Source organism: Triturus cristatus, chromosome 11 (genome assembly GCF_964204655.1).
Source record: "Triturus cristatus chromosome 11, aTriCri1.1, whole genome shotgun sequence".
In the NCBI taxonomy this organism is placed as follows: domain Eukaryota; kingdom Metazoa; phylum Chordata; class Amphibia; order Caudata; family Salamandridae; genus Triturus; species Triturus cristatus.
The window spans coordinates 1,037,314,520-1,037,341,044 of NC_140594.1; the positions used below are offsets into that span (position 1 = coordinate 1,037,314,520).

Genomic DNA, 26,525 nt, shown 5'->3' on the forward strand with positions numbered 1-26,525 from the left:
GGTGCAATACCCGACGGGCTCTTGTTTAGAGAGCACTCTTATGGAGATCTTCTATATCCACGATAGCCGGTTGTTCAACTGTGACGAGTGTGGGGCTTGGTGATAGTGTAGATGAATATTAAAAAGGGGAGGGAGTACTATCTAAACAATTTTATTACGATGTCTCCTCGCCTGATTAAAAACATGAGGTGAAGTGGTAGTAGCTCAGATCTATGTTCTGGGTTAACTATACTGCCTCGTCATGGTCAACATGTTTCTCACTATTACTGAGCTGTACTCAAGTGATTCGTCAGGACCTTGAAATTCTATCTACAAGTCTATCCAGGAGGATTAAGTGATAGACAACAAGCGTTAATATGTAAAACTGGTATTGTTACCTGCTCCTCGGTCTACCCTATCTACTCCATAGGATAAACCACAGCAGTTCCTGGTAGGCTTGCGCAAGGAGTTCCTTGCGTTTGACACGCCGAGTCCGTGTCGCTCGTAGACCTACCCCGCACTACCAGGACTACATATTAACGCTTGTTGTCTATCACTTAATCCTCCTGGATAGACTTGTAGATAGAATTTCAAGGTCCTGACGAATCACTTGAGTACAGCTCAGTAATAGTGAGAAACATGTTGACCATGACGAGGCAGTATAGTTAACCCAGAACATAGATCTGAGCTACTACCACTTCACCTCATGTTTTTAATCAGGCGAGGAGACATCGTAATAAAATTGTTTAGATAGTACTCCCTCCCCTTTTTAATATTCATCTACACTATCACCAAGCCCCACACTCGTCACAGTTGAACAACCGGCTATCGTGGATATAGAAGATCTCCATAAGAGTGCTCTCTAAACAAGAGCCCGTCGGGTATTGCACCAGCCGACTCGACGTAGGAGCAGCCCGATGATGTTACATTACATCCTGAAGGGTATGTGATTCACAATATCCCGATGGCTGTGTGAGGGCTCCAATATCCATAACAGATATCTTCACACATGGTACCTCCTTTCCCAACCCCTTTAGGAACAGCTTTGTCACTTGTTGTTTACATACGTTGGGCACACTTGGCTGGACCTCACCAAAAGCCCTTTTGGCCCCCCCCCCCCCCTTCTTGTTGCTTTGCAAGGAAATCTATACCACAAAAATCAGCAAAATGACTTATCTAGAAAAAAAATATATATGTTAACAGTGGTACACTATACAGATGGGAAAACAACTTCTTGTTGCCTGCATTTAAATGTTTTACACCTTCACAAAGGTGAAGTGCTTTCTTCCCTAATAAAAAAATCAACCAAATAAGGAGAGTAACACACATCTAGCCATTTCAAGTAGAACAGTTCTTCCAAACACAAACATTGTTTAAAGATCATTCAATAAAATTCTCTAACAAATAAACATCTCAAATAAAAATTCAAAACTTTAATATACAAAGGCAAACAATTTCAAATGACTATCAATCCTTTTGAAGAATGGTCACATTTAAATGGTCACCGGCCTGTCGGTTATTGTGAACTGCACCTGGCTAGCCGAACACCGAAATTAAAACACACTAACTCAAGCGATTCGTCTGCTATTTTGGTCAAAAAGATTCTGTCCAAGAAAAGGGAGATGGGGTACACCATTCCAGACATTTTGATCAAGCAAATTGGCTAGGTAAAGTATTTTTTGAACATGTGGTATCCAAATTGTACATATAGGTTGAGTTCATACTTTTAAATTACTTTTATACACATCATACATTATATACATATTATTTTCTTAAGACCTATGCATCAAGGTGTTTGGTAAGTCTGCGCACTTTCTCCTTTTTATTTTTGTTCCCATGCTTTTTCCAGGGCTTTCCTGTTGCAGGTTCAGCAATAGCTCCAGTGGATGGTACTGGACCTGAACCCGGTTTGTATCCCATCACACTCTGAACACCTTTAGTCAGGGCACGAACATTTTCCTACAGAGAAATATAAATTGTTTAGGTACAAATAGATTTCCTGAAAATATTTCTAGTAGCGCCAATACAAGATTATTAATTATGCACTCTGTTTTTTTCCCAAACAAATATTGCTTTCATTTCAAAGCATATTACTTTAAGTAAGAAACTGTGGTTGGGGGAGGGGGTGCGAAATTATATCTCCTTTAGCAAAACTTTAATCGAGGAAACTACAAAATACAATTGCTAAGAGAGGCTTCAAAAGAATTCATAAAGTGACTACATACAACAGCTGTGTTCATGGATTTCAGAAGGTGCCAGGGGAGAACTTGTTATATTAGCTTTATTCATGGATGCCCGATACATTAGGAGTGAAGTAATATTTATAGGGTACATGCCCAATATTGGTTCAGAATAAAACAGAACTTGCTTGTTACATTTGGGCTGGATTAAGTTGCAGGACTTCAATTTTGAAAACTTAAGACATATGAGAAACTTTGTGAAGTTGATGACTGTGCCACAGTAAAAGGGTTTTAGGGCTCAGAGCCACCCCAGAAAATCATCATTTGCAGACTTCTTTTTCAACAAAATAGATAAAACATCCTTGGAATTTTTTCCATTTATTTTTATGAAAATAAAAAACTCAAAAAGAAGCTACTAGCAGGACAATAGTGCTGAGCAACAGGATTTTGTAGAAAAAAGGTACCTGGAGGCGTTATTGGAAAAGAGTCTAACTTCGATACATGTAGCAAACTTCCACTTTGCCCAATTCAGATAAAAATAAAATCTCCCAACCCAAAATTCACAAGCTATGCATAACCCTGTTGCTGCAAAACTTTAAACGAATCATGCTGCAAAACATCAAGGTATTCTCTCAATGGTTGGATTCTTCGGGGGGGTCTTATATCTCCCAAATATATTCCAGGAGAATTAGTGCTTTATTTGGCAACAGTTGAGTCTTTTTTAGAATGGCCCAAATTCATCAAAAGGAGGTAATGTGGCCAAATCGGGCAAAACGCCTATCCCTCGTCACCTCCAAATTCATACAACAGTGTTTTGTGAAGGAGTGAACAAAATGACCAAGTGGCAGCTATGCATAGGTCACCTACAGGGACTCCCCTGGCTAAGGCAGATGTTGAGGACGAGTCTCAGAATGTGCCCTGATGCCATCTGGTGTTTTTTTTTAGGGCCATGGCATTGTAGATATAAACTGCAATCTATTCAATTTAGGTAAGGTCTTTTTATGTATTACTGTTCCTTTTCTGCTGCCTACATAGCCTAGGAAAAGCTGGTAAAATGCATAGAAGTCCTTCGTTTGGTCGATATAAAAGCTCGCAGTTAGTTTTTAGTACAGCCTGTGCAGCCTCTCCTTCTGCTTTGTAGGGTGAGATGGGGGAAAAGAAGTATGGAAGGATGATCTATTGACCCCAATGGAAAGGGGTCAACAACTTTGGGAGCAAAGCAGCTCTGGTTTGCAGGACCAACTTGTTGGGATAAAAAGTGTGAAGAGTAGCTTAACGCTCAGTGTTTGCAACTGACTGATACACTTGGCAAAAGGAATGGCAACTAGAATAAACCTTTTAATGGTTAAAAGTCTAAAGGAATAACTGTCAAAAGGCTCGAATGGAGCTCTTATTAAAGTAAGAACCTGGTTCAATCCCTCCGTGGCATAACAAAAGAAGGAGGAGTTAACCTATTAGTCAGATCTTTTAAGGGCTATAAAACAATTGGGGACTTGAAAAGTTGCGATTGACCAGGGAGGCAAAAGAAGGAGATAGGGCCACTAGATACTCTTTTACTGTACCCACAACACATCCTTCTTGGGCCAAAGGAATGCGAACTGGAGATTGTCCGACAGCCGCACTATCAAGGGGTCAATCTGGTGATCAGCGCATTAAGTGACAAACCGGTGCCACCTCCTGAAGTCAACAGATTTGGTGTAGGAATGAGAAGCAGATATGATCACATCCACCAAGCCATCAGGCAGCTGGCATGCAGTCAAGTGCCCCTGCTCAATATCCATACATTAAGGAGTAGGCTTCAGAGATTAGGGTGGAGAATCAGCTCCTCAGACTGGGAGTAAAGGTCCACCGCAAAAGCAAGACGGAGCAGGGGACACATGAAGAGGTGAAGAAAGTCTGCTTAACACACCCTTTTTGGCCAATCTGGAGCCACTAAGAGGATTTGGGCCCGATCTTGACAAATGTTTCTCAGAAACCAAGGAATCAAGGGTATGGGAAGAAACACGCACTGAAGAGGAAAGTTCCATTCAACTGAAAAGAGTCACCCCCCAAGCTCCTTGTACCAGAACTTCGGGCAAAGTTTACTGGAAAGAATGGCATTCTCCATTTATTGGAGACGCCACTTGTGGACGGCAGGATACCTTGAGTAATTCTGGATGGGTAGGGCATACCCTTTTCCCACAAACTTTAAGACCCATGGGCCAAGGTTATAGCCCTTCAGGGGTGTGGAAAGAGTGACACCTGCCCTCCTAGAGGCCACAAATATCCTACCAAGGGAGAATTAGAGCTGCTTCCGTGCATTGGCAGGGGAGGAGGAGGAAGTAGAGACTGCCTGAAGGGTTGTACGGCCTCTACACAGTCCATGGTCCCTCAATGGTGCACAATGTGGTTCTGAATTCGCTGCTGGGCAAGGGCTGCCTTGCATTGATGGAAGCAGAGGCATCTCCCCAATCTACAAAACTTCCGAAACCCCTGAAATTCCATCCTTTGAAGCCGGAGAACAAGAGAGCGGACTGTGGCAGAACTCGTTTTAAAAGATCAGCTGATACCTCAGGGCCCATGGGGGTCAGAGGCACTCTAGAGAGAATCATGGTATGCATGAATATCTCAAGTATCGCGCTGTTAAGGTGCCAGGTCAGTTCCAGGTGTCAAAGTCCAGTAACAGTTGGGGTGCCATTGAATCCATCCCAGGGTCTGCAGGAGGTGATGATATTGGTGCCAGGGCCTCCAGCTCCTGTGGCAGGGATACCTCGACTAATTACAGCTCCAAAGAGTTGTTCGAGAGAAGCCTGAGCTTCTTCACTATGCTTGTGTTTTCTCCCATGTCTCCTACTCTTGTGCTTTTGGCCCAACAGGACACAATGACCATGGGTCCACCCCTTCAAGGAATATCTCTGCTGCACCGCCTGTGGTTACCCTTAGGGCAAAAGGAATGCTATAGATTACTGGGGTTGACCCATAAAAGGCTGCAACAATTTCTTTGTTTAATGGGGTCATCTAACTGTGGCCAAAGAGTTTAGGATGTACGAACAGCAAATGCAGTATCTCTGTGCAGCATCTACCTTCCAAAGTCTACGCCAAATACACCTCCATCTAACTAATGACTGAATGCAATTGCTGAAGCATATAAGTTACCGAACACTGGGTCCAGCAAGAACCAGATCATTCATTTTACAGTGGCCAATAAATCTGAGCAATCGTCTCCTGTCTGCACTCCATCAAACAGCACCTGCAAGTCGTTAGTAGAGCCTGAGATGCATGGGCTGCACATTTTGAGCACAAAATGTTATGCTGCAAATTCTCTTGAGAAACCCATCAATCTTTCTATGTACAGGGTCTAATGGTAAAGACGACGTCAGGCTGGCCAACAAAGAAGTACCTTTCAATGATTTTGGTAAATTTTGTATCAAAATTCATAAGTGGTTAGCGACAACTCAGGAATGTGGGAAACCCTATCAAATTGCACTTCTTTCTATTCTCTTAAGATGCTGTTTTTACCAGCAGCAAAAAGAGGTAAGACTTTCAAACTACTAAGACGTTTAGACTGGAATAAATTAGCCAGCCTCCTGTTCAATTGTTTTTTAAACCAGTTTCTCTTTGGTGTAATGCGTAGCCTCTGCAAGTAGACTTCCCTAGGCCAATTTACTTCTGTATCACTAAAATGATCCAGTCAGGGCTGCATTATCAGTTTCTTTTGCTACCCTGTCAATTATGTCCTGCAAATATACTGGGGATAACAAAATAACCTCCTCCATACGTGGTGAAGTCTGGTTCCCTTCTGTGTGCTTCCTATTCAACCCCAATTACACTCTTATAAATGCTTCCACAGCCTGCCCATTCACTTCCCCACACAAATGCCCTAAAACAGAAGGGGGAAAGACCAGCTTAGCATGGTCCTTCTCAACCTGCTCCGCCACATAGTATGGCCATACTCAGAGCTACTGCGAAATAGCTGCCTCCCAGTGATACTGGACGGAAGAGATTTAGAAGAATGCCAGAGTAGCTAAAGTCCAAACAGTAGTCTAAAAAAATTACTTTAGGGAGTACCTGCGAAAGGCAGGGGAAAAAGAAAGGAACCCCCCCCCCCCCCCCCCCCCAAAAACTGGATGGAGAACCCCAGAAGAGGTTATGGGTCCAGGGGGAGGAGCTACGCAAGTTAATAAAGCAACAAGACTAGCATTGCCCTTAATAAACAGTGTTGTTCAAGGGATAATATTTGTCTAGTGGTTGGGACATGATCAGCTAGTTAAGAATCCGACGAGGATGAAAGAACCGGGAGGTAATTTTCGCAAATCTATCTGAAGATCTCAGAGACAGTATTTCTCTTCTCGAGTATGGGTGGCTTGTAATACTTTGCGTGAGGTATCCTAATTTGATCATTATTTTCTTTTCCCAGAGCCCACAAAAAGTATCAGTCCATCCCCTGAACTCTGCAATTATTTATTGTAATTTTTTAATGAGAAAATTCTGAAAATCTATGCAACTGTTTCTACAGGAATTTTACCGAATGTGCAGATCTACTTCATGCTAAATCAAGGTAATCTATTCTCTAACTTTCTCTCGATTCCAGAGGAAGTCTCTGTGAAGGGACTGGAGAAATATAAATCAGGAACCCCAAGGAAGCCTTGTCCGTCTTGAATTCTAAAGATGGTCTCTATTAGTAATTCAGTGCTCAAATATGTTTTGAACATCTCACTTGAAGAAGGACTATTTCCTTCTGTTGGAAACATGCCTTCCCTATGCCCTTACTGAGGAAATCCAACACAGACCTCACTATATTTAATACTTTAGACCCATCTCTCTCCTACCAGTGGCTGCAAAGATTTTGGAGAAACTGCTAAATAGTCATCCAACTTACTTTGTGGAATCCAACAGCCTGCTACAGGACTCTTTGATCAGGCTTTAGTACCGAATCTGCCTTATCAGAGGTCACAGAATACATTAAGTAGAATTTGGACTGTGGATGATCAGCAATGGTGGCTTTGCTTGACCCATCAGCTGCGTTTGATACGGTTTTCGATGCCACCTTTTCAGACAGATTTAGTTTGGCAAGTAACCAGGGTAAAGCTTTTTCAAGGCTAAAATCTTTACTGGAGAACAGATCGCAGTTGGTTTATCTCCACCCTTTTACCTCTTCTCCTAAACTTCTTCTATACAGAGTTCCACAGGGCTAAGGTCTGAGCACTACTCTCCTCAACTTGTATCTAGCACCACTGGCTCAGCCAACTGAATCTTGGGGTGTACAGGTGGTATCTTACGCTGACAACACTCACCTCCTACTGTCCTTTAAAGAACATTCGTATAATTCCTTGCCCAGGTTTAAAGAGTGTCTTAAGGGAGATGCTGGTTGGATGGATGCTAACTTCACTTCACTAAATTGAGACAAAGCAGAAGTTCTTCTTTTCACTGGACCACGTAGCCTGCCTTCCCCAAGCATTTGGTGGCTTGAGGAACCTAATCTCCCTCAGTTCCCACCTCCTAAAACAGAAATCTGGGAATAATTTTTAATTCCATCCTTTCTTTTTCTGCACATATTAAACATGCATTGTCAGTTTGCCTTACTGAGCTCAAATCTTTGAAGGACCCGCATAAAATGGCGATTAACACCATGGTAACCTTTAGGTTAGACTATGCTAATACTCTCTACTAGGGCCTTCCTGCTCTCTTAATCTGAAGACTCCAGGTAGTGCGAAATGCAGCAGCATGACTGATCCTGAGAGTCCCTTATCGACAATCTATCTTGCCTCATCTGAAGCACTTCCATTAGCTGCCAGCATTAAATTTAAAGCCCTCACTGTTGCTTTTAGGGCTTTCTCAGGTTAGGGCCCCAGCTACTCAAGAAAAATACTTCACCCTTACAAGCAATGTAGACGGCCTAGGTCTAACAATCTTCAACTTCTGCAGGTTCCAAAAGTTTACAAGGAGAGGCAAGGGGGCAGACCTTTTGCGCATTTTACATCTGAATTATGGAATGCACTTCCTGTTTGTGAGAAAGTGCCATCTTTCTTGCATGGTATGCCCCCACTTTTTGCTAAATTGCTGAATGTACTTCGATTGAGTGTACCCTGGGTTCCTGCCAATCAGGTGCCCAGGGCCTATGTTCCTTCCTTAAACCACACAAACTCCAAATTGGCAAACCCTAGCCACATGTCAGCCCCTAGTAAATGGTACCCTAGGTACCCAGGGCCTTGTGACCAGGGAAGGCCTCTAAGGGCTGCAGCACTCATTGTGCCACCCTCAGAGGCCCTGTACCCTTACACACACACACTGCCCTTGCAGGCTGAGTGTCTGGGTGCAGGACAAAACAAAGAATCGACATGGCACACATCACTGTGTACCATGCCCATCACCTACACTGCCAAGGCATATGTCAGCCACCCATCTAGCTGGGTGCATTACGCCTATGGTGTGGGCACAGGAGCAGGAGCCCTGTGCCCCTACAGTACCCGGGTCCATTCCTGGGCACTGTAAGTGCAGTGCTGTCATTTAAGAATACATGGTGCTGAGAGCTTGTCAAACACGAGCTCCACAGCACCATATTGGCAACACTGAAGCCTGGGAAGTTTGGTATCAAACTTCTCAGCACATTAAACCCACACTGATGCCAGTGTAGGATTTAATGTACTAAGCACCCCAGAGGGCATCTTAGAAGATGCCCCCTTACAGCTAACTTACAATCCACGTCTGCTCTGAGGCTGCCCAGGCTGCCACACAGCAGACACGTTGCTGGACCCCTGGGTGGGAGAGCCCCTGCTCTCCCGGGCCTGCAACAATGCACATCCTGGGTGAGGTGAGAAATCTCCTCCCCCAGGATGAGCAAAGGGAAGCTTCAAAGGCATGCCGCCAGTTGGAGTTTCCCCAGGCCACTGCAACCCCCCACTCTGGCAGGAAGCTTGGCCGGAAACCCCATACAAGGACAGGGGATGTGCCAGCCTGCCCACCCCACCCCTCAGGTGGGGGAGGCGAGGTGAAGCACATCTCCGGGCTCTCGCCATCTTGAAGATGGGAGGCCCTACCCTATCAGGATTAGGCTACTGCCCCCCTCCCACAGGAGAGAGGCAGGATAGGGGGTGTACCCACCCCAGGACAAGGACCCATTGGTCCCTGGCCTTCACCTACCTGTAACGCCCCTAAATCTAGTATTTAGGGGCCCCCTGAACCTTCCTTCCTTAGATTCCAGATAGAAAACGACAAGAAGAGCAAGAAGAACAAAGACCTGCCCTGCAGCTGCTAAAAAGAGAAGAAGACACCAACTGCTTTGGCCCCAGCCCTACCGGCCTGTCGACTCTCGAACCTGCACCAGCGCGGTATCCCACGTGGCCAGCAACCTCACCAACCCCGGAGGACCTGGCTACCTTTTAGCTCTAAGCCCCTGGGACTCCCACGAGTAGAGGCTCTACTCAAGAAACCTATTTGCTATCCCTGGCACCAGCCCGGGACCGCGGACCCAACACACTCTGCACCAGCCAAGCCTGGCCAGTGCCGGAGTGGACAAAGACCCAGAGGACGACCCCACGGCGACTGTGACCCAGAGTCCGGCACCCAAGGACCCCCCTCGACATCCCGGAAGAAGCCTGCAGCCTCAGAACCAAGTGCCACCCCAGCCGCGATCAACCAGAGGGTAAGATTCCCGATGTCAAAAGGCACCCCTGCACCCGGCGCCCTGCGACCCCCTGTGCCCAATCCCGGGGTACCCACCTAACCTACAACTACCCAACTTACCTCTCGAAGTGGTGGTGGCACCTGAAACATCCTCGTCCCCGAGCCTGCAGCCTCTTTCCAAACCGGAACCTTCCCATTGATTTCCATTGAGCGCCCTAAGGCTCAAAAGCACCCTGCACCCAGCCGCCCGAGTGGCCCTGGCAGTGCCCTCTCTACACTAACCTACTTCCCCACTTGCCCTGAGTAAGTGACCAGGAGCCCAGCTCCCACAGCCGCGTGGCTTGCCAGACAGCAGCCACCAACCAAGGCCCCCCCTATCCCTCATAGGATAACATTAGGCCCAACTCTCTCTGCACCCGGCCGTCCTGAAACCGCTGAGGGTGAACCAACTGTACCTACCTGACACTGGGGGACCCCTGAGTCCATGCCCGGAATTTCAACACTACCAGTCGAGTACTTACCCTTAAACCGCTAACTTCATTTTCCTCATAGGGTAACATTGACTGGCTTTTTCTTCAAAAATCTTCTAAGTGTGAACTTTTCAAAACGGCAAAAATTCACCAAAAATCAGCCAAGTGACAAAAACGAATTTACTCACCTGCTCCTAGGTGAGCTCCCAGTGCTGGATCTTGGTGCCCAGCCCCGACTCTGAAAAGTGTTCACAACTATACTTACTTCTAACTCATTTTTCTCCCATAGGAAACCATTGTCTGCTTTTCTGTGAAATTTCTTCTAAGTGTCTACTTTTGCAAATTTGAACTATTCTTTTAAAATCGTACCATTTCTGCAAACGAAATTACTTACCTGCTTTTGATAAGGACCCCAGTCCTGGGTCTAGGCACCCAGTCCTGGATTACTAAAGTAACGATAAAGTACTCTACCTGCAATTTGAATTTCTTGCCATAGAGATCCATTGGATGTTTTCTGTGAAATATTTTCTAAGTGCTAACTTTTGAAATAGCTAAATATTATTTAAAAATCATTACAGTTATTAAGTCGACTTTCATCACTTGATTCTGAATACTGACCCCAGGCTGGTTCTAGGAGCCAGACCTGGAATTCCAAAAGTAATCTGAAAAGTAATTTATTACAAATAACCTGAATTTACCATTGAGCTCAATGCATTGTTATGTTTAGGAAATAGGATTGTTTATTGCAACCAACTGTGACTGTTTACACAAATTTATTGCTTAAAACAAAAGTATTTATATTCAACCTCTCATTCTGAGAAAGTATATTTTTACCCCCTTTGTGGTTCTAAAAATAAAACAAGCATATATCTTATATATACAAATCATTGGCCTAGAGTTCAGTTATTGAGTGTGTGAAACCATTTGCTGACTGAGTGTGTACAATAAATGCTTTACACTGTCCTCTGGTACTGCCTTACTGCTCGACCAAGCTACCACTTTTGAGAGTAAGGTCATACCTAACTTTGACCTCTATCAGCCTCTGGGGGACTGTGGACTCTGTACACCCTGTACCTATTAGGGAACAGTATATACAGAGCCACTTTCTCACACTGTTAGCCTGCATAAGGCTTCTTTTGCGGCTATCTTTAAAAGAGAAATTAAAACCTCTCTTTGATAAAGTTTAGATTCCTGTTTTTGCTACCGTCTGGTTAGTCTCTCTAGGGCTGCTAGCGCCGGGACACCTCCTATGAAGATGCTGTGTTCTGTGCAAATGCTGTTTGACTGATTTGAATGTAACCTATTTGTGGCACTTCTGTTTAGGATACTAGAATGAATTTTAAAAACGTTTTTGACATAATAAACAATACAATTATAGATGTTTAATGCAGTCCAATGTTACATCATAGAACAGAAAAATCACTGCCAATATACTATTATGAACTAGCAAAAATAACGAAAGTAAAAAACTATTATGCAAGGTCAATTCTGGGAACACACTTTTGCATCACTTTTCCTTACCTGATGAAAAAAAGTTTTGTCAACAATATTTTCAATTTGTTTCGCTTTCTCGTTTCCTCTTGGCTTCAATTTAGTGGTTTTCTGGATGCTTTTGCACTCAGAAATACTTTGATGTTGGGGCTGAAAATCAGATGCATCAATTCCTGGTGGAGGATGACAGTACGAGAGTTTACCCTAGAACAATAACAATGAAATGCATTTGAAGCTGATCGCAGTATTTATAGCCAGAAATGTAAACATTAAAAATATAAACCATGAATCTTGAAAAAGTGTTAGAATCAAGCCTTAAAAGAAAACCTTGAAGCAGGAATAAAAAAGAATCCACTTCATCTGTCACATACATCTTCATACAGAAGAAATACATAAGCAAATTACAAACCATACTTGGGTTCGCTGTTACGAGATGTTCGCTAGTAACAGAAAGATGCCTATGCAATTTAATTATAGTTCAACAATATGCATGTCTCGCTTCCTTCCATTTTGAACTAAGTTGACACAGCCTTGCTTTTATCTCTCCAAAGTGTGGTAAGCACTGCCCCCTTTCCATCTAGTCAGTAGCCCTTACATTTTTTTTGGACGTCTAGACTGTTCACACCAAGGTTAGGAGAGGTTCGACAGGCAGAAAACCTTTGTTGGTGGCTGCCCTTACTAGGGATGGGAAAGGCCTGGGCCCTGGACAATCATTTCTGCTCAGATTGACCAAAACAAAAGGGTGATGACCTGCCCTGAATGGGGAGGAATCCACTCTGACTGGAAAATGTATACATGGCACAGCAGGCTGAAGATATATATGGAGTATCACATCAATAGAATGAACCACCCAAGTGCCATATGATCTTTGCAGCCTCAGGGATGCTTTCTTATCTGCTTAGGTGGTGAGCCTGTACTGGTAACTGCTTGCCCTATACCTTCAAGAGATCCTTACTCTGATGGCTGTAGCTGACTGTCCTCATTTAAGAACCATTTGTATTCTTCTTCACCGTGTACGACTCCAGGAAAAATTGAAATTTGTGGTCAGCTGAAAACAGAGTTTTCTGTAATCCATTGGGCACTCTCTCCCAGTGAATGCTCCACTAACAAACTCTAAATTGTGACATCTCATTTTGGATATATGGAGCTGGAACTTTGCAAGGTTTGGTGTCCCAAAGCCAATACACTGTAAACAATTGTAGGACCTGGAAACAGCCAGTTCCTTTACAGGTCTCATTTCGGACTTAATCTCGACTGGACATAAAGTTCCAGATTCCTGGTGACCCCAATGATCTGGGCACAGAGAATCTGGGCGCCCTATATTTACCTCATTACTTGCGGAGACCTTTATTGATTTGGATTAATAAATATTTGGACTATTTTAAGCCACTAAGTCTAAAGCTCACGGAGTAGCCCAGTTTACAAATATGTAGCCAGAGACGGAGGCATTTGTATTGGAGGGCCAGATAGATCTTAGTTATTGTGCTACAATGTATTTCTCTGTTAATACATTAGTCTCCCTGACTAAATTAGGACAAAAGGGGTTTAATGCCATTTACAAAACTATAATAGAAATTAGTTTAGCACTGTCAGCTGTTCATCATATATTTAACTTAATCTTTCATTTACAACGCCATTGAGTAGCTATGTCCCTATGCAATAAGCCTTCACTACCCTTGGAGAGTTCAGTGCCCACAGTATCTCAGTTATCACAGTACCGTACAATAGTATTGGTGGCTCTGTGACTGCAGTGGCAAACTACAGTGTACAGACAGGATAGTGGACAGTAACTACCAACTGCACATGGTTGTATATATCTACATACATTGTGCTTATAAAACATCTGCAAATGACAACTTGCAGAGACAAATTCTGCAAACATGACCATAGTAAAGCTTAGCTAAATGTAAACTTGCAAAGACAATTATGCAATTACTTTTCAAGATGGCTATGCTTAGAGTGAATAATAATCTGGTATCCTGATAAAATTAAGTCACATTGATGAAAAAAATGTTCTGTAGAGTAACGGAAGCAGCAAACCCCAAAACCTCACAACCTTCACGAAGGCCCAAATTGTACAACTTCGCCTTCGAAGGACCTAGAGCTCTTGGTTTAAACTTGAGTCACTGCTTCACAGTGCAGTCCACTCCTTGAGAAAAGCACCTCACACTCTATCCGAATTTGTTTAGCAACCAATTATTCTTCACATCTACACCTTTGGATTTGTAGAACTGACCAGGTCCGGTTTTGGAAGATAAACATGTAAGAAAAATAAACCGATAAATGTCATGAAGAAGACACCAGGCCCATCTCACCTTCTGGGTGTTATGAGAGAAGGCACTGATTAGGTATGAATGTAAGATGCAGGAAGCACATTTTGTGTGGGGGTAGTGTTGGTGTGTAGGAGAGAATGGTTTGGATGGGTGTGGGGTACAGTTAACACCACATACTAACCTGTAACAAGAGCTGCAGTTCAGGAGAAGGCACAAGTTAACTGAGTAGGGAAAAGGAATGCAGAGGATAATAGGTCTTAAATGCTGTGCGATAAGGATCATGCACAAGTGTTTATACTTTTTGGAAGGTGTGGAAGCAATGGAGACTTAGTACTTTTTATTTGAGAAAGGGGTGGATGTAGAGGTTAGATCACCTACTTTTGGTCGAATCCATATACTTATGGAACTAAATCGACAGTCTTTTGCCCCAACAATAGAGTTTCTTGGTTATACTGACAACTATCCTTACTGGTCATTAAATATTGACCTTAACCCAGAAAACGGAAGCATTTATACAGGCACAATTTAGCATAGCCCAAACTATCAGTAGGCAATTAGAGGAAAACTAGCTCAGCTGAGCTCACCTATGCCTTGATTTTGCAGACTCCTTTAAGCACGGTGTGGCTAACAACAACTATCGGATCACCAAGATCACAGAGGGAGGAGGCGACACATCAAAGGGACAAATGGCTACTTGTTACTTCAGCACTGGAATGCCAGGGCTGGTTGTCTAGGAAGGTATTCCTCACCTGGGGCGCTGTTAGGTCTAGTGTTAAAGCAAAAGGTACTGAAGATCTACAGACACATCAAGCATTCCTCTGTGAGAAATTATAAGAGCTGACTTTCCTACTTATATTAATTTCTCTGTAGTAAAAACAGAAATTCCTTAGACCACAATCACTAGATGTTCAAAGATATAGCTATGCACCAACTGCTTAAACGACCGACTTTAGCATGTACTTAAGTATTTTAACTAATGAAGCAGTTCTACGTACAATATTGATATTAGTTCAGACTGAAACAAAATAGAAGAAAACATTAATATTTAATAAATAAGGACTACTTACAACGACATAGTCCTTCAATACATATCGAGCAGACCGTGGCTGATCTGGTTGGCCGTGAGCAGTCATATATCCTCTCATGTCTGTAAACAAAAGGCTTACAAATTACTTTCAGAAGCACAAACGATAACTTTATAATTTTCAGGTTTGCACCTAAATTAAAGAACATAGGGCCTAATTAAGACTTTGGCAGACAAAATGTCAAATTCCTGCTGAATTACCGCCCACCGTATTACAAGTGTTATATGCTATGATGCAATTGTAATACAGCGGATGGGATAACCAACATGCTTATGACAGAACAGTCGGTCTGCCAAACTCTAAATAAGAGCCTTGTTAAAATATGCGGCACTGAAACCCCATGCATGATGTACAGTTTCACAACTAGAATATATCTGTGGAAGAGCAAGACCAGCAAATAAATTGATCTTAGTTTGTTTCTGCATCATATGCAACTATGGGAATCCAGGAACAATGTGGTCACCTAGCTTACTAGGTCACCAGTTTACTATGCCAACCAGTACAAGAATATCAAGTTAATTCCCATTGCTACTGACATTCATTTGATACATAATTTTTTTTGTAAAAGATAAACATAGTAAATTGTTATATTAAATGTTGTATGTTCTTTGCTAATTTATCTCACAATTATCAACTACAAAAAATAGTGAAATCTGAGCCATCTTTAAATATAGTCATCATCCATTTGCCTTTTCAATAATCAACTTCTTGCATACGTTGTTCTATGGTGTATGCCAGTTTATAATTTGAGAACAATTGTACATATTGTTAAGCTGTCGTTTACTAATCAAAGTGCCATTTTTAGTTGGATGGTCAGTTTGATTGAAACAGTCCATACAACCAAGTTAAATGTAAATGGTTCATTGTCATCCATCCTTCTAGGTATAATTTCAAATCAAGGAACAACACCCTGAAATGTAAGCATCAAATGCGGAGATCAATAAAAACCTATACAACTTTTTTTTTATTTGTTATATCCAAGCCTTCTTGTTGTTCAGGCCTGGAGCATGGGGGTGGGGGAGGTGGCATCAAGAGATGGGAAGATTTCCCCTGTTGTCTGGCACTACCTAGGATATTTCTTAGATAGCCATATCCTGCATCTACTGCCACTAGCCTACTAGGGATTCTTTCAAAAGGATGCAACTCCATCTCTCTTACATCTCTACTCTGTCACCACAAAACAATGCTGTTAGACCTGTCAGCCCTTTGGGTGGTCCCTCTTCATCATTATTTATTTTGTCCCACTTTTGCCTCAAACCCGGTTATGAATTTTTCCTTTTTGGGAACCACCAGACTTTTTAGTGTTGATGCAGGGTCAGGGAGCCATTTTCCCTACCCCTGGAACTTCTGTCTGAGGGCCTGTGACACAAAATGGTGGCCACCTGTGACATCATCAGAACCCACTGGAGATTTCTAGAACCTTCTGCAACATTCTGGAACCCTGTGACAGTTGGAGGCGGTTTAGAATGTTGGGAGGCCATCTCAAGTTGGCAGTTGGCACTTGACTAGAGAGGAGAGAGGACGGAAATTCAGAAGGAGGAAGGAGTGAGGCAGCAGGGGTGGAAACCAGTGCTTGGAGTGGGGTCCAGAAACCCACCCTTGATGCTAGTCCCTACTGACCAAGCCCAGCCTAAAGCCCTGTGTGGGACCAAGTCAAGAAAAACCATCTTAAGGACCTAAATTGTGAAGAGGCCTTAAAGAAGAAGACCAGCAAGCTCCTGACCTGTTTAGCGGTGTCCTCCTGGAGTCCCGACGTCGAGAAGCCTGGAGACCTGAGGCCTGAGGTGGAGAAGCGACGCTGACAGAAAGCAGACGTCGTACCCGGAGCCGTCTGAGGTCGAGAGAGGGCGCCGACGGAGGTAGGTCGAGTAGGAGTCACCGAGGTCGAGGTGAAGCGCGCCGGAGGTCGGGAGTGGAGATCGCACTCCGGAGACGCCGGAATCTGAGGTGAAGTGCACCGGAGGTCGAGTAGGAGTCACCGAGGTCGAGGTGAAGCGCGCCGGTGGTCGGGAGTGGAGATCGCACTCCGGAGACGCCGGAATCTGAGGTGAAGTGCGCCGGAGGTCGGGAGTGGAGGTCGCACTCCGGAGACACACGGAAGCGGGGAGGCCGTGACCCTGCGACGCCGGAAGGCGACATCGAGCCGAGGCCGCCCAGCGACATTGATCCGGAGCAGCCCAGCAACATCGATCAGAGGCCGCCCAGCGACATCGAACCGGAACCGTCCAGCGACGTCGACCCAGCGCCGAGCGGAGCTGGTCATCGAGAAAAGGGCAGTAAGTGGTGAAAAGGGCATCTGAGGCCCTGTGGAGCCCTAAAAGACCATTCTAGGGGCTAGAGGGGTGTTAGAACCAGCCTGGGAGTGCCAGGGGTGAACTGAGACTGGTGTAGTGACCTCTTAGAGGGGTTGTGTATTGTGGGAGAGCCAGATCCTTAGGTTACCCCTATCCTACCTCAGTTCAGACCCAGCCTTGACCAAACTAGGTGGGATACCCCCCCATGTCATCCAAATGACCACAAGCTGTACTTGGGCATAGTAAAACCAAACTACCTCAGGAAAGTGATGTGAACTGTAAGTGTCATTAATTGTGTTATTTAAGTTATTGATGGTGCTTTATTTATTGACTATTTATTGTCTGACTGTATTTATTCCTGCATTGTATTTATTGTCTGACAGTATTTATTAGCCACGTGTATTTATTGCACCTATATTTATTCCGTGTTTATTTATGACCTGATCCTATTTATTGAAACCCCACTGTGGTATTATTTATTTGACCTGCTCTTTTGAGGAAAATCTTATTGTATTGTATTGTATTTATTTTTATGAAACCTGCAACTAAGATAAAAAGATAAAGACAAACTTCTTCCTTTCATAATTTTTACGGTGTAGTGTCGTTTTTGGAACGGATGAACGCATGGTTATTGTGAGGGTGTGACGTACGCTTAGCACGGTGCCTGACCCCCAACCGCTCGAGCCAAGCTACCGTTGTATGCTTGGAAACCTGGTGACTGCTGACCCGGTTGCCCGGTTTCCAACATAAAATTGGTGGCAGCGGTGGGATAGAGCTGTGCTTGCGTCCACTCGACAATAACTGTGGGTAGTCCATAGGCCTACACCGGGAGTTTTCTCCAAGCGGACTTCCTAATTCTGAGTTTTGTTTTTCCAAATTTACTTCTGGTGGTGGGAGGAGGTATTACAAAAGGTACCCCCCTGCATAGATTCTGTAAGCAACTGTCTTCTGACCTGAGTGGGCAAAATGGAGTTTGTATTAGAGGATGTGGAAACTTATACTGTGGCCCAACTCAGAGAGTTTTGTGAGCGAGAGGGGGTGTTTTGTCCCCAAGGTGCAAAGAAGGGTGAACTCCAGGCAAGCTTGGGGGCTTGGGGGGAGGCACGACGAGAAAGTAAGGTGGAGAAGGAAGATAGGGATGGAGAGCCTGACAGCGAGGGGGCTGGCTTGTACCAACCTGAGGTGGGGGACCTAGTAGTGGGGACCAGAACACTTTCAAGGAAGGGCAGCAGTGTCTCTAGCAACGGCTTATTAGAAGCAGAATTCACTGACCGGAGGGAGAAAAGACAACTCACATGGGATTTGGCGAAGCTGGAGAATGAAAAAGAGGAACGGAGGATGGCTCACGAGTTGAGGCTCAGGGAGATAGATCTCCAGATCCTACGGGTCGGGGCACACCCTGTTTCTAGTGGTGGCAGCGAAGAAAGAGGAATCACCAGGGAATCCAAACCCTATTTGCCAAAGGACATAGTAGCTAGCTATAGTGCAGGTGATGATATCGCCAAGTGGCTAGCGGCCTATGAGATCTCATTAAGGGTCCATGGGGTTCCAGAGAAGTACTGGGGAGGGGGATTGTACAAATACATGCCTCCAGCTGGTAGGGATACATTATTGGCCCTGGAGCAGGATGAGCAGACCCACTACCCCACCATGAAAGTGGCGCTCGTAAGGAAGTTTGGACTAACACCCGAGAAGTATAGACAGAAGTTCCGGGGTAGCCACAAACTAGGCACACAGAATTGGGTGGATTTCCTGGACTATGCAAAGAAGGCATTAGAGGGTTGGAGACAAGGCAGTGAGGTGAGGGACTACGAGGGGTTGTTTGATTTGTTGTTGAAGGAACACCTGCTCGAAAAATGTTTCCCTGAACTGCGTCAACACCTGGTGGATAGCAAGCTGACCAATCCCCGGAAGCTTGCTGAGGAGGCGGACATTTGGGCTAGTACCCGGGTGTCCACAAGGGGGACTGGGGGGGACTCTCAAAAGACCGGACAGGGCGCCCCCCAGAAGAAAGAGGGAGGGGAAAAGAAAACGGAGTTCTCTAAAGGCCCCCAAAATAGTTCCCAAGGGAAGGGAACAGGATTCACCCCTAGGGCTAACCCACCCAGAAACCCTAATCCTGGCCAGAGTCAGCAGCCAAGGGTTGTCCATTGCTACGAGTGCGGTGGTGTCGGACACTATAAGGGAGATGTGAAGTGCCCGAAAAGACCACCCCCTCCCATCGGAGGAAAGACCCCCGGAGTAGCTAGTGTAGTGCTCGGGGAGGAGATGCCCTTAGATAAGGGAATGGAGTGGGCGGGTGTCACTTTAGTGTCCGTGGGAGAACGGGAGATGGTTCCTAAGAGCCAGGTGCCCGCAAATACCACAAAGTATGGGCAGTGGGTCACCATCAATGGCCAAAGAGGGGAGGCTCTGAGAGACACAGGAGCCATTATGACTATGGTACGTAGCCAACTGGTGTCTCCAGAGCAGGTAATTCCCCATGTATTCCACCCTGCCGCAATGGCTGACGGCAGAATGGGCCACTATCCGGTGGCCGAGGTTCCATTTGAATGGGAAGGGGTTGCAGGTTCACTTCGAGTTGCCGTAAGCCCTGCCGTGCCAGTCGATTGTCTGCTGGGGACATGGAGCACAATGCTTGGAAGGAGGTGGAATTCCGGACTCATGCGGAGATGCTGGGTACACCTGACTGGGCCTGTGTCAGCACAAGGTCCGCGACTACCCGGAGAGGGAGTTCGTTTAGGCGGGAGCCTGGAACAAAGGCACCGCCGGCTGCCAATCAAGGGAAGAACCGAGGACAGGAGGAGCCTGCCTCGGCATCCGCGCCCCGTGTGACGGATAGGCCACCGGAGGTGGTGGACCAGGAGTCCGCGGAGGGGGATGTTACTGAACTGGAGGACCTACCCATCCCGGCCGAGTGGCACGTGGAGGGAGGGCCGACCAGGGAGGAATTCTGCAAGGGCCAGAAGGAGTGTCCTACCCTTGAGGGACTGAGGCGCCAGGCCGAAGCCCAGGCAGCAGGGAACGTTGAGGGGAACTATAATATTTACTGGGAGGATGGCCTCCTCTACAGTGAACCCAAGGCACCCATGCACGGATCGTCACGGGCCTTGGTTGTCCCTCAACGTTACCGAGCCTTCCTTCTGGAATTGGCTCATGAAATCCCCTTGGCAGGACACCTGGGGCAAGACAAGACCTTTGCCCGTCTTGTCCCGCACTTTTATTGGCCTCAGATGAAAGTGTCGTCCGACACCTATTGCTGGACGTGTGTGTCTTGTCAAGCCAGTGGGAAACAGGGGTGAAGCTGAAAGCTCCCCTGGAACCACTTCCTGTCGTTAGCACCCCCTTTGAAAGGGTGGGCATCGACATTGTGGGTCCGTTAGATCCGCCTACTACAGCTGGTCACAGGTTTATCCTGGTTCTGGTGGATCATGCCACACGGTACCCAGAGGCTATACCCCTGAGGACCATTACTGCACCTGTTGTGGCTAGGGCCCTGATGGGAATCTTTACCCGAGTGGGTTTTCCCAAGGAAGTTGTGTCCGACAGGGGGACCAACTTCATGTCAGCATACATGCGGGCGATGTGGAAGGAGTGTGGGGTGACCTACCGGTTCACCACTCCTTACCACCCCCAGACCAATGGTCTGGTGGAGAGGTTCAACAAAACCTTGAAAGGCATGATCAGAAGTCTGCCTGAAAGCCTGCGGAGGAAATGGGACGTCCTCCTACCCTGTCTATTGTTCTCTTACAGGGAAGTGCCACAAAAGGGAGTGGGCTTCAGCCCCTTCGAACTTTTGTATGGGCACCCTGTGCGTGGACCTCTCAGCCTGGTAAGAGACGGATGGGAAAGAACTCCCAGAAAGCTTCCCCAGGACGTGGTGAGCTACATGCTGGCCTTCCGGAGCCAAATGGCTAAGTTGTGGAAGCAAGCTTCTGACAACTTGGAAGCCAGCCAAGCAGGGATGAAGGCGTGGTATGACCACAATGCTCACCCGGTGGAGTTGGAGCCTGGCCAGAAGGTGTGGGTGATCGAACCAGGAGAGCTTAGCGCCCTCCAGGATCGCTGGTCAGGACCCTTTGAGGTATTGGAGAAGAAGGGTAAGGCTACCTACTTGGTGGACCTGAAAACCCCTCGTCAGCCCCTACGGGTGCTGCATGCCAACCGCCTCAAACCCCACCATGAGAGGCCCGAAGTCATATTGTTGATGGTGACTGACGGAGCAGAGGACGCGGAAAGCGAGCCTCTCCCCGACTTATTTGCGTCTCAAGAAAAGGATGGGTCGGTGGAGGGAGTGATTCTCTCCCCATCCCTAACTCCTGAACAGCAGGAGGACTGCCGCCAGGTCTTGGGGCAGTACTCCTCGTTGTTCTCCCTTGTCCCGGGTAGGACTCACCTGTGCGTCCATGACGTGGACACAGGAGACAGCCCATCTGTGAAGTCCAAGATCTACCGGATGACAGACAAGGTGAAGGCCAGCATCCACAGTGAAGTCACTAAGATGCTGGAGCTAGGAGTGATTGAACCTTCCAGCAGCCCCTGGTCCAGTCCGGTGGTACTAGTACCAAAAGCTGCACCACCGGGTGCCCAACCGGAACTGAGGTTCTGTGTGGACTACCGGGGACTGAACTCAGTAACCAAGACTGATGCTCATCCGATCCCAAGGGCGGATGAATTGATTGACCGGCTGGGAGCTGCCCAATATTTGAGTACCTTTGACCTTACATCCGGGTACTGGCAGATCTCTCTGACTGATGGAGCTAAGGAAAGGTCAGCCTTCTCCACGCCCAAGGGCCACTACCAGTTCTGCGTGATGCCCTTTGGGCTCAAGAACGCACCTGCCACGTTTCAGCGTCTAGTGAACCAGATCCTCACCGGGATGGAGAGTTTCTCTGCTGCTTATCTGGACGACATCGCCGTCTTCAGTAACAGCTGGGAGGATCACTTGCGTCACCTGCAAACTGTTCTCCAGGCCCTGAAACAAGCTGGGTTAACGATCAAGGCCAGTAAATGCCAGATCGGGCAGGGGTCGGTAGTGTACCTTGGACACTTGGTGGGTAGGGGAGCGGTGCAACCCCTCCAGGCGAAAATCGAGGCTATTATGGCCTGGGAACCCCCCCAAGACTCAGACTGAGGTCCGAGCTTTTCTGGGCCTCACAGGATACTACCGCCGCTTCGTGAAGGGGTACGGGACCATTGTGGCCCCCCTCACGGAGCTTACGTCCAAGAAACAACCTCGACGGGTAGTCTGGACGGAGGCTTGTCAGCAGGCCTTTGTGAAACTGAAGCAAGCCATGTGCGAGGCCCCGGTCTTAAGGGCCCCATATTTTTCCAAGGAGTTCATTGTCCAGACGGATGCATCGGAACATGGCATTGGGGCAGTGTTATCGCAACTCAATGAAGAGGGTCTGGATCAACCCGTGGTCTTCCTATCCCGGAGACTACTTCCCAGGGAACAGAAGTGGAGTGCAATAGAGCGTGAAGCCTTTGCCGTGGTATGGGCTCTGAAGAAGTTGCGGCCATACCTGTTTGGCTCGCACTTCCTAGTTCAGACCGACCACAGACCCCTTCGTTGGCTGATGCAGATGAAGGGGGAGAATCCCAAGTTGCTAAGGTGGTCTATTTCCCTACAGGGAATGGACTTTCAGGTGGAACATCGGCCTGGAGTGGACCACGCCAATGCAGACGGTCTCTCAAGGTATTTCCGCCTTAGTGATGAGAACTCCCAAGGGGTTGGGTAGCTCTCCCCACTTTCAGCTGGGGGGGGGGGGACGCGTGTTAGACCTGTCAGCCCTTTGGGTGGTCCCTCCTCATCATTATTTATTTTGTCCCATTTTTGCCTCAAACCCGGTTATGAATTTTTCCTTTTTGGGAACCACCAGACTTTTTAGTGTTGATGCAGGGTCAGGGAGCCATTTTCCCTACCCCTGGAACTTCTGTCTGAGGGCCTGTGACACAAAATGGTGGCCACCTGTGACATCATCAGAACCCACTGGAGATTTCTAGAACCTTCTGCAACATTCTGGAATCCTGTGACCGTTGGAGGCGGTTTAGAATGTTGGAGGCGGTTTAGAATGTTGGGAGGCCATCTCAAGTTGGCAGTTGGCACTTGACTAGAGAGGAGAGAGGACGGAGATCAGAAGGAGGAAGGAGTGAGGCAGCAGGGGTGGAAACCAGTGCTTGGAGTGGGGTCCAGAAACCCACCCTTGATGCTAGTCCCTACTGACCAAGCCCAGCCTAAAGCCCTGTGTGGGACCAAGTCAAGAAAAACCATCTTAAGGACCTAAATTGTGAAGAGGCCTTAAAGAAGAAGACCAGCAAGCTCCTGACCTGTTTAGCGGTGTCCTCCTGGAGTCCCGACGTCGAGAAGCCTGGAGACCTGAGGCCTGAGGTGGAGAAGCGACGCTGACAGAAAGCAGACGTCGTACCCGGAGCCGTCTGAGGTCGAGAGAGGGCGCCGACGGAGGTCGTGAAGTGCACAGGAGGTCGAGTAGGAGTCACCGAGGTCGAGGTGAAGCGCGCCGGAGGTCGGGAGTGGAGATCGCACTCCGGAGACGCCGGAATCGGAGGTGAAGTGCACCGGAGGTCGAGTAGGAGTCACCGAGGTCGAGGTGAAGCGCGCCGGAGGTCGGTAGTGGAGATCGCACTCCGGAGACACCCGGAAGCGGGGAGGCCGTGACCCTGCGACGCCGGAAGGCGACATCGAGCCGAGGCCGCCCAGCGACATCGATCCGGAGCAGCCCAGCGACATCGATCAGAGGCCGCCCAGCGACATCGAACCGGAACCGTCCAGCGACGTCGACCCGGCGCCGAGCGGAGCTGGTCATCGAGAAAAGGGCAGTAAGTGGTGAAAAGGGCATCTGAGGCCCTGTGGAGCCCTAAAAGACCATTCTAGGGGCTAGAGGGGTGTTAGAACCAGCCTGGGAGTGCCAGGGGTGAACTGAGACTGGTGTAGTGACCTCTGAGAGGGGTTGTGTATTGTGGGAGAGCCAGATCCTTAGGTTACCCCTATCCTACCTCAGTTCAGACCCAGCCTTGACCAAACTAGGTGAGATACCCCCCCCATGTCATCCAAATGACCACAAGCTGTACTTGGGCATAGTAAAACCAAACTACCTCAGGAAAGTGATGTGAACTGTAAGTGTCATTAATTGTGTTAAAGTTATTGATGGTGCTTTATTTATTGACTGTATTTATTGTCTGACTGTATTTATTAGCCACGTGTATTTATTGCACCTATATTTATTCCGTGTTTATTTATGACCTGATCCTATTTATTGAAACCCCACTGTGGTATTATTTATTTGACCTGCTCTTTTGAGGAAAATCTTATTGTATTGTATTTATTTTTATGAAACCTGCAACTAAGAGAAAAAGATAAAGACAAACTTCTTCCTTTCATAATTTTTACGGTGTAGTGTCGTTTTTGGAACGGATGAACGCATGGTTATTGTGAGGGTGTGACGTACGCTTAGCACGGTGCCTGACCCCCAACCGCTCGAGCCAAGCTACCGTTGTATGCTTGGAAACCTGGTGACTGCTGACCCGGTTGCCCGGTTTCCAACAAATGCCTTCTAGCTCCAGACTGTGGGAGAGCCGTACAGAAGGATTTACTCCAATACGCACTGACCTGGAAGCAAAGTTCCAAATAGACGTGCAGGATATTTTTGGGATTTAAATAGTGTACAGTTACAGTTGATTGATCCCTGCCTGTAGGTATGAATTCACCCCCAAAGAGGGTGAGGGACAAAGCTTGATACCGACTAGCTAAAGTCCTCTGGGCACGATTACAGTAAGGATGCGCTGCTCTAGTTTGTGCCGGTGCACATTTTTACCAGGTACTGTGGTAAAAGATTGACACTGTGCAATGTATTACTTAAAAAATAAACACATTCTTTTAGAGCTTTTGCTCCAGATAGCAAAGCATGGAAACATGGTGCCAGCACAAACACTAACGAAAGCCTCAGTCTTCACAACGAGTGAAGTAAAACATGCACCTACCCTCGCGGTGACCTCCAAGTCCCGGTTTCTAGTGAAGGACTGTGGACTGCAGACTGTAATAACACAGATAGCGAAGCCCTTTCTGCACTGACCATATATCTGCAGGGGGGCCCTGGCACACACCTACCTTGGGACCCTTCATGTTTTGTCCCAAAGTGTGCTGTGGAGCAGCAAATCTACAGCCTGTCCCCACTGCTTTGAACACTGACAGCCTTTCCAGTCCCAGTGTGAATAGGGGTGGGCGTACCACACCGATTCAGGACAATACTTGCAGTCTGAAGGAAATCAAGTCTACTTTGATAATTCTGGCTCTTTGATTTCTTTTCAACGATTCTTTGAGTTTTTCAATTTCGGGTACACATGAGCATCTTTGCACAGCATAACAAAGTTACATTTATAACATCTGGTTTTCTAATGTATATATATCTATCTATATATATATGTTCACTGAAAAAACCATAGGTTTCAGGGGCGTTATAGTTAACTGGACATTTCCCTCGTACAAAACCCTAGAAATTCCCCTGTTATAGTTAGTTCAGCTAACTATAACTCGCGCCCCCGCAATGCACTGCTGATGACGTCACATATTACATCACTGATGACATGGTCAGTGACATCACTGAAGACATCACTGATGACATCACGGATGACATCATCCATGGAGTATGCGTTTCTGAACAGTTTTATTATGTTTAATATATATAGGGAAAGGCCTGTTGAAAAATAAGTGGGTGTACAAGTGTGTGAATGGATGATTTTCTAGGTGCGTAACTGATTCTATAAGTGAGTCATTAAATGTATCTTACTGCAGACTAGTGACTAAACTGTGTGAATGTCTGTATGTGTTGGTGTATAAGTGGCAGCATGGTTTTGTGAATAGCTATATTAGTGTCTATATGGGTTATTGATTGGTTGTCTGAGTATCTGTATGGGTGCCAGAGTGTTTGTGTGGGTAGGGTGTGTGTGACTCTGTGACTAGATGTGTGAGTGGGTGATTCAGTGGGTGCATGTTTTTAAGAGTGCATCTGTGATTGACTGTATGGTTGGCTGAGTGTATGTATGGGTGTGTTAGTGATTGGATGTATATCTCGGTTGTACATGTGTCAGTAACTACATATGTGAAATGCAGTGTATATGTGTGTAAGAGTAT

General features: G+C 46.4%; 1 protein-coding gene across 1 annotated transcript in view; it reads right to left on the reverse strand.

Annotated features, from left to right (window-relative positions):
* Window positions 1-1,392: 1,392 nt before the first annotated feature.
* LSG1 (large 60S subunit nuclear export GTPase 1) overlaps window positions 1,393-26,525 on the reverse strand; it is a 132,988-nt gene continuing 107,855 nt past the window's right edge. Inside the window, exons 12-14 of the mRNA XM_085635260.1 lie at window positions 15,063-15,142; window positions 11,753-11,926; window positions 1,393-1,938 (exon numbers count right to left, since the gene is read on the reverse strand). Coding sequence (XP_085491386.1) covers window positions 1,759-1,938; window positions 11,753-11,926; window positions 15,063-15,142 — 434 coding nt within the window. The 3' untranslated portion in view covers window positions 1,393-1,758. The remainder of the gene's footprint in view (window positions 1,939-11,752; window positions 11,927-15,062; window positions 15,143-26,525) is intronic.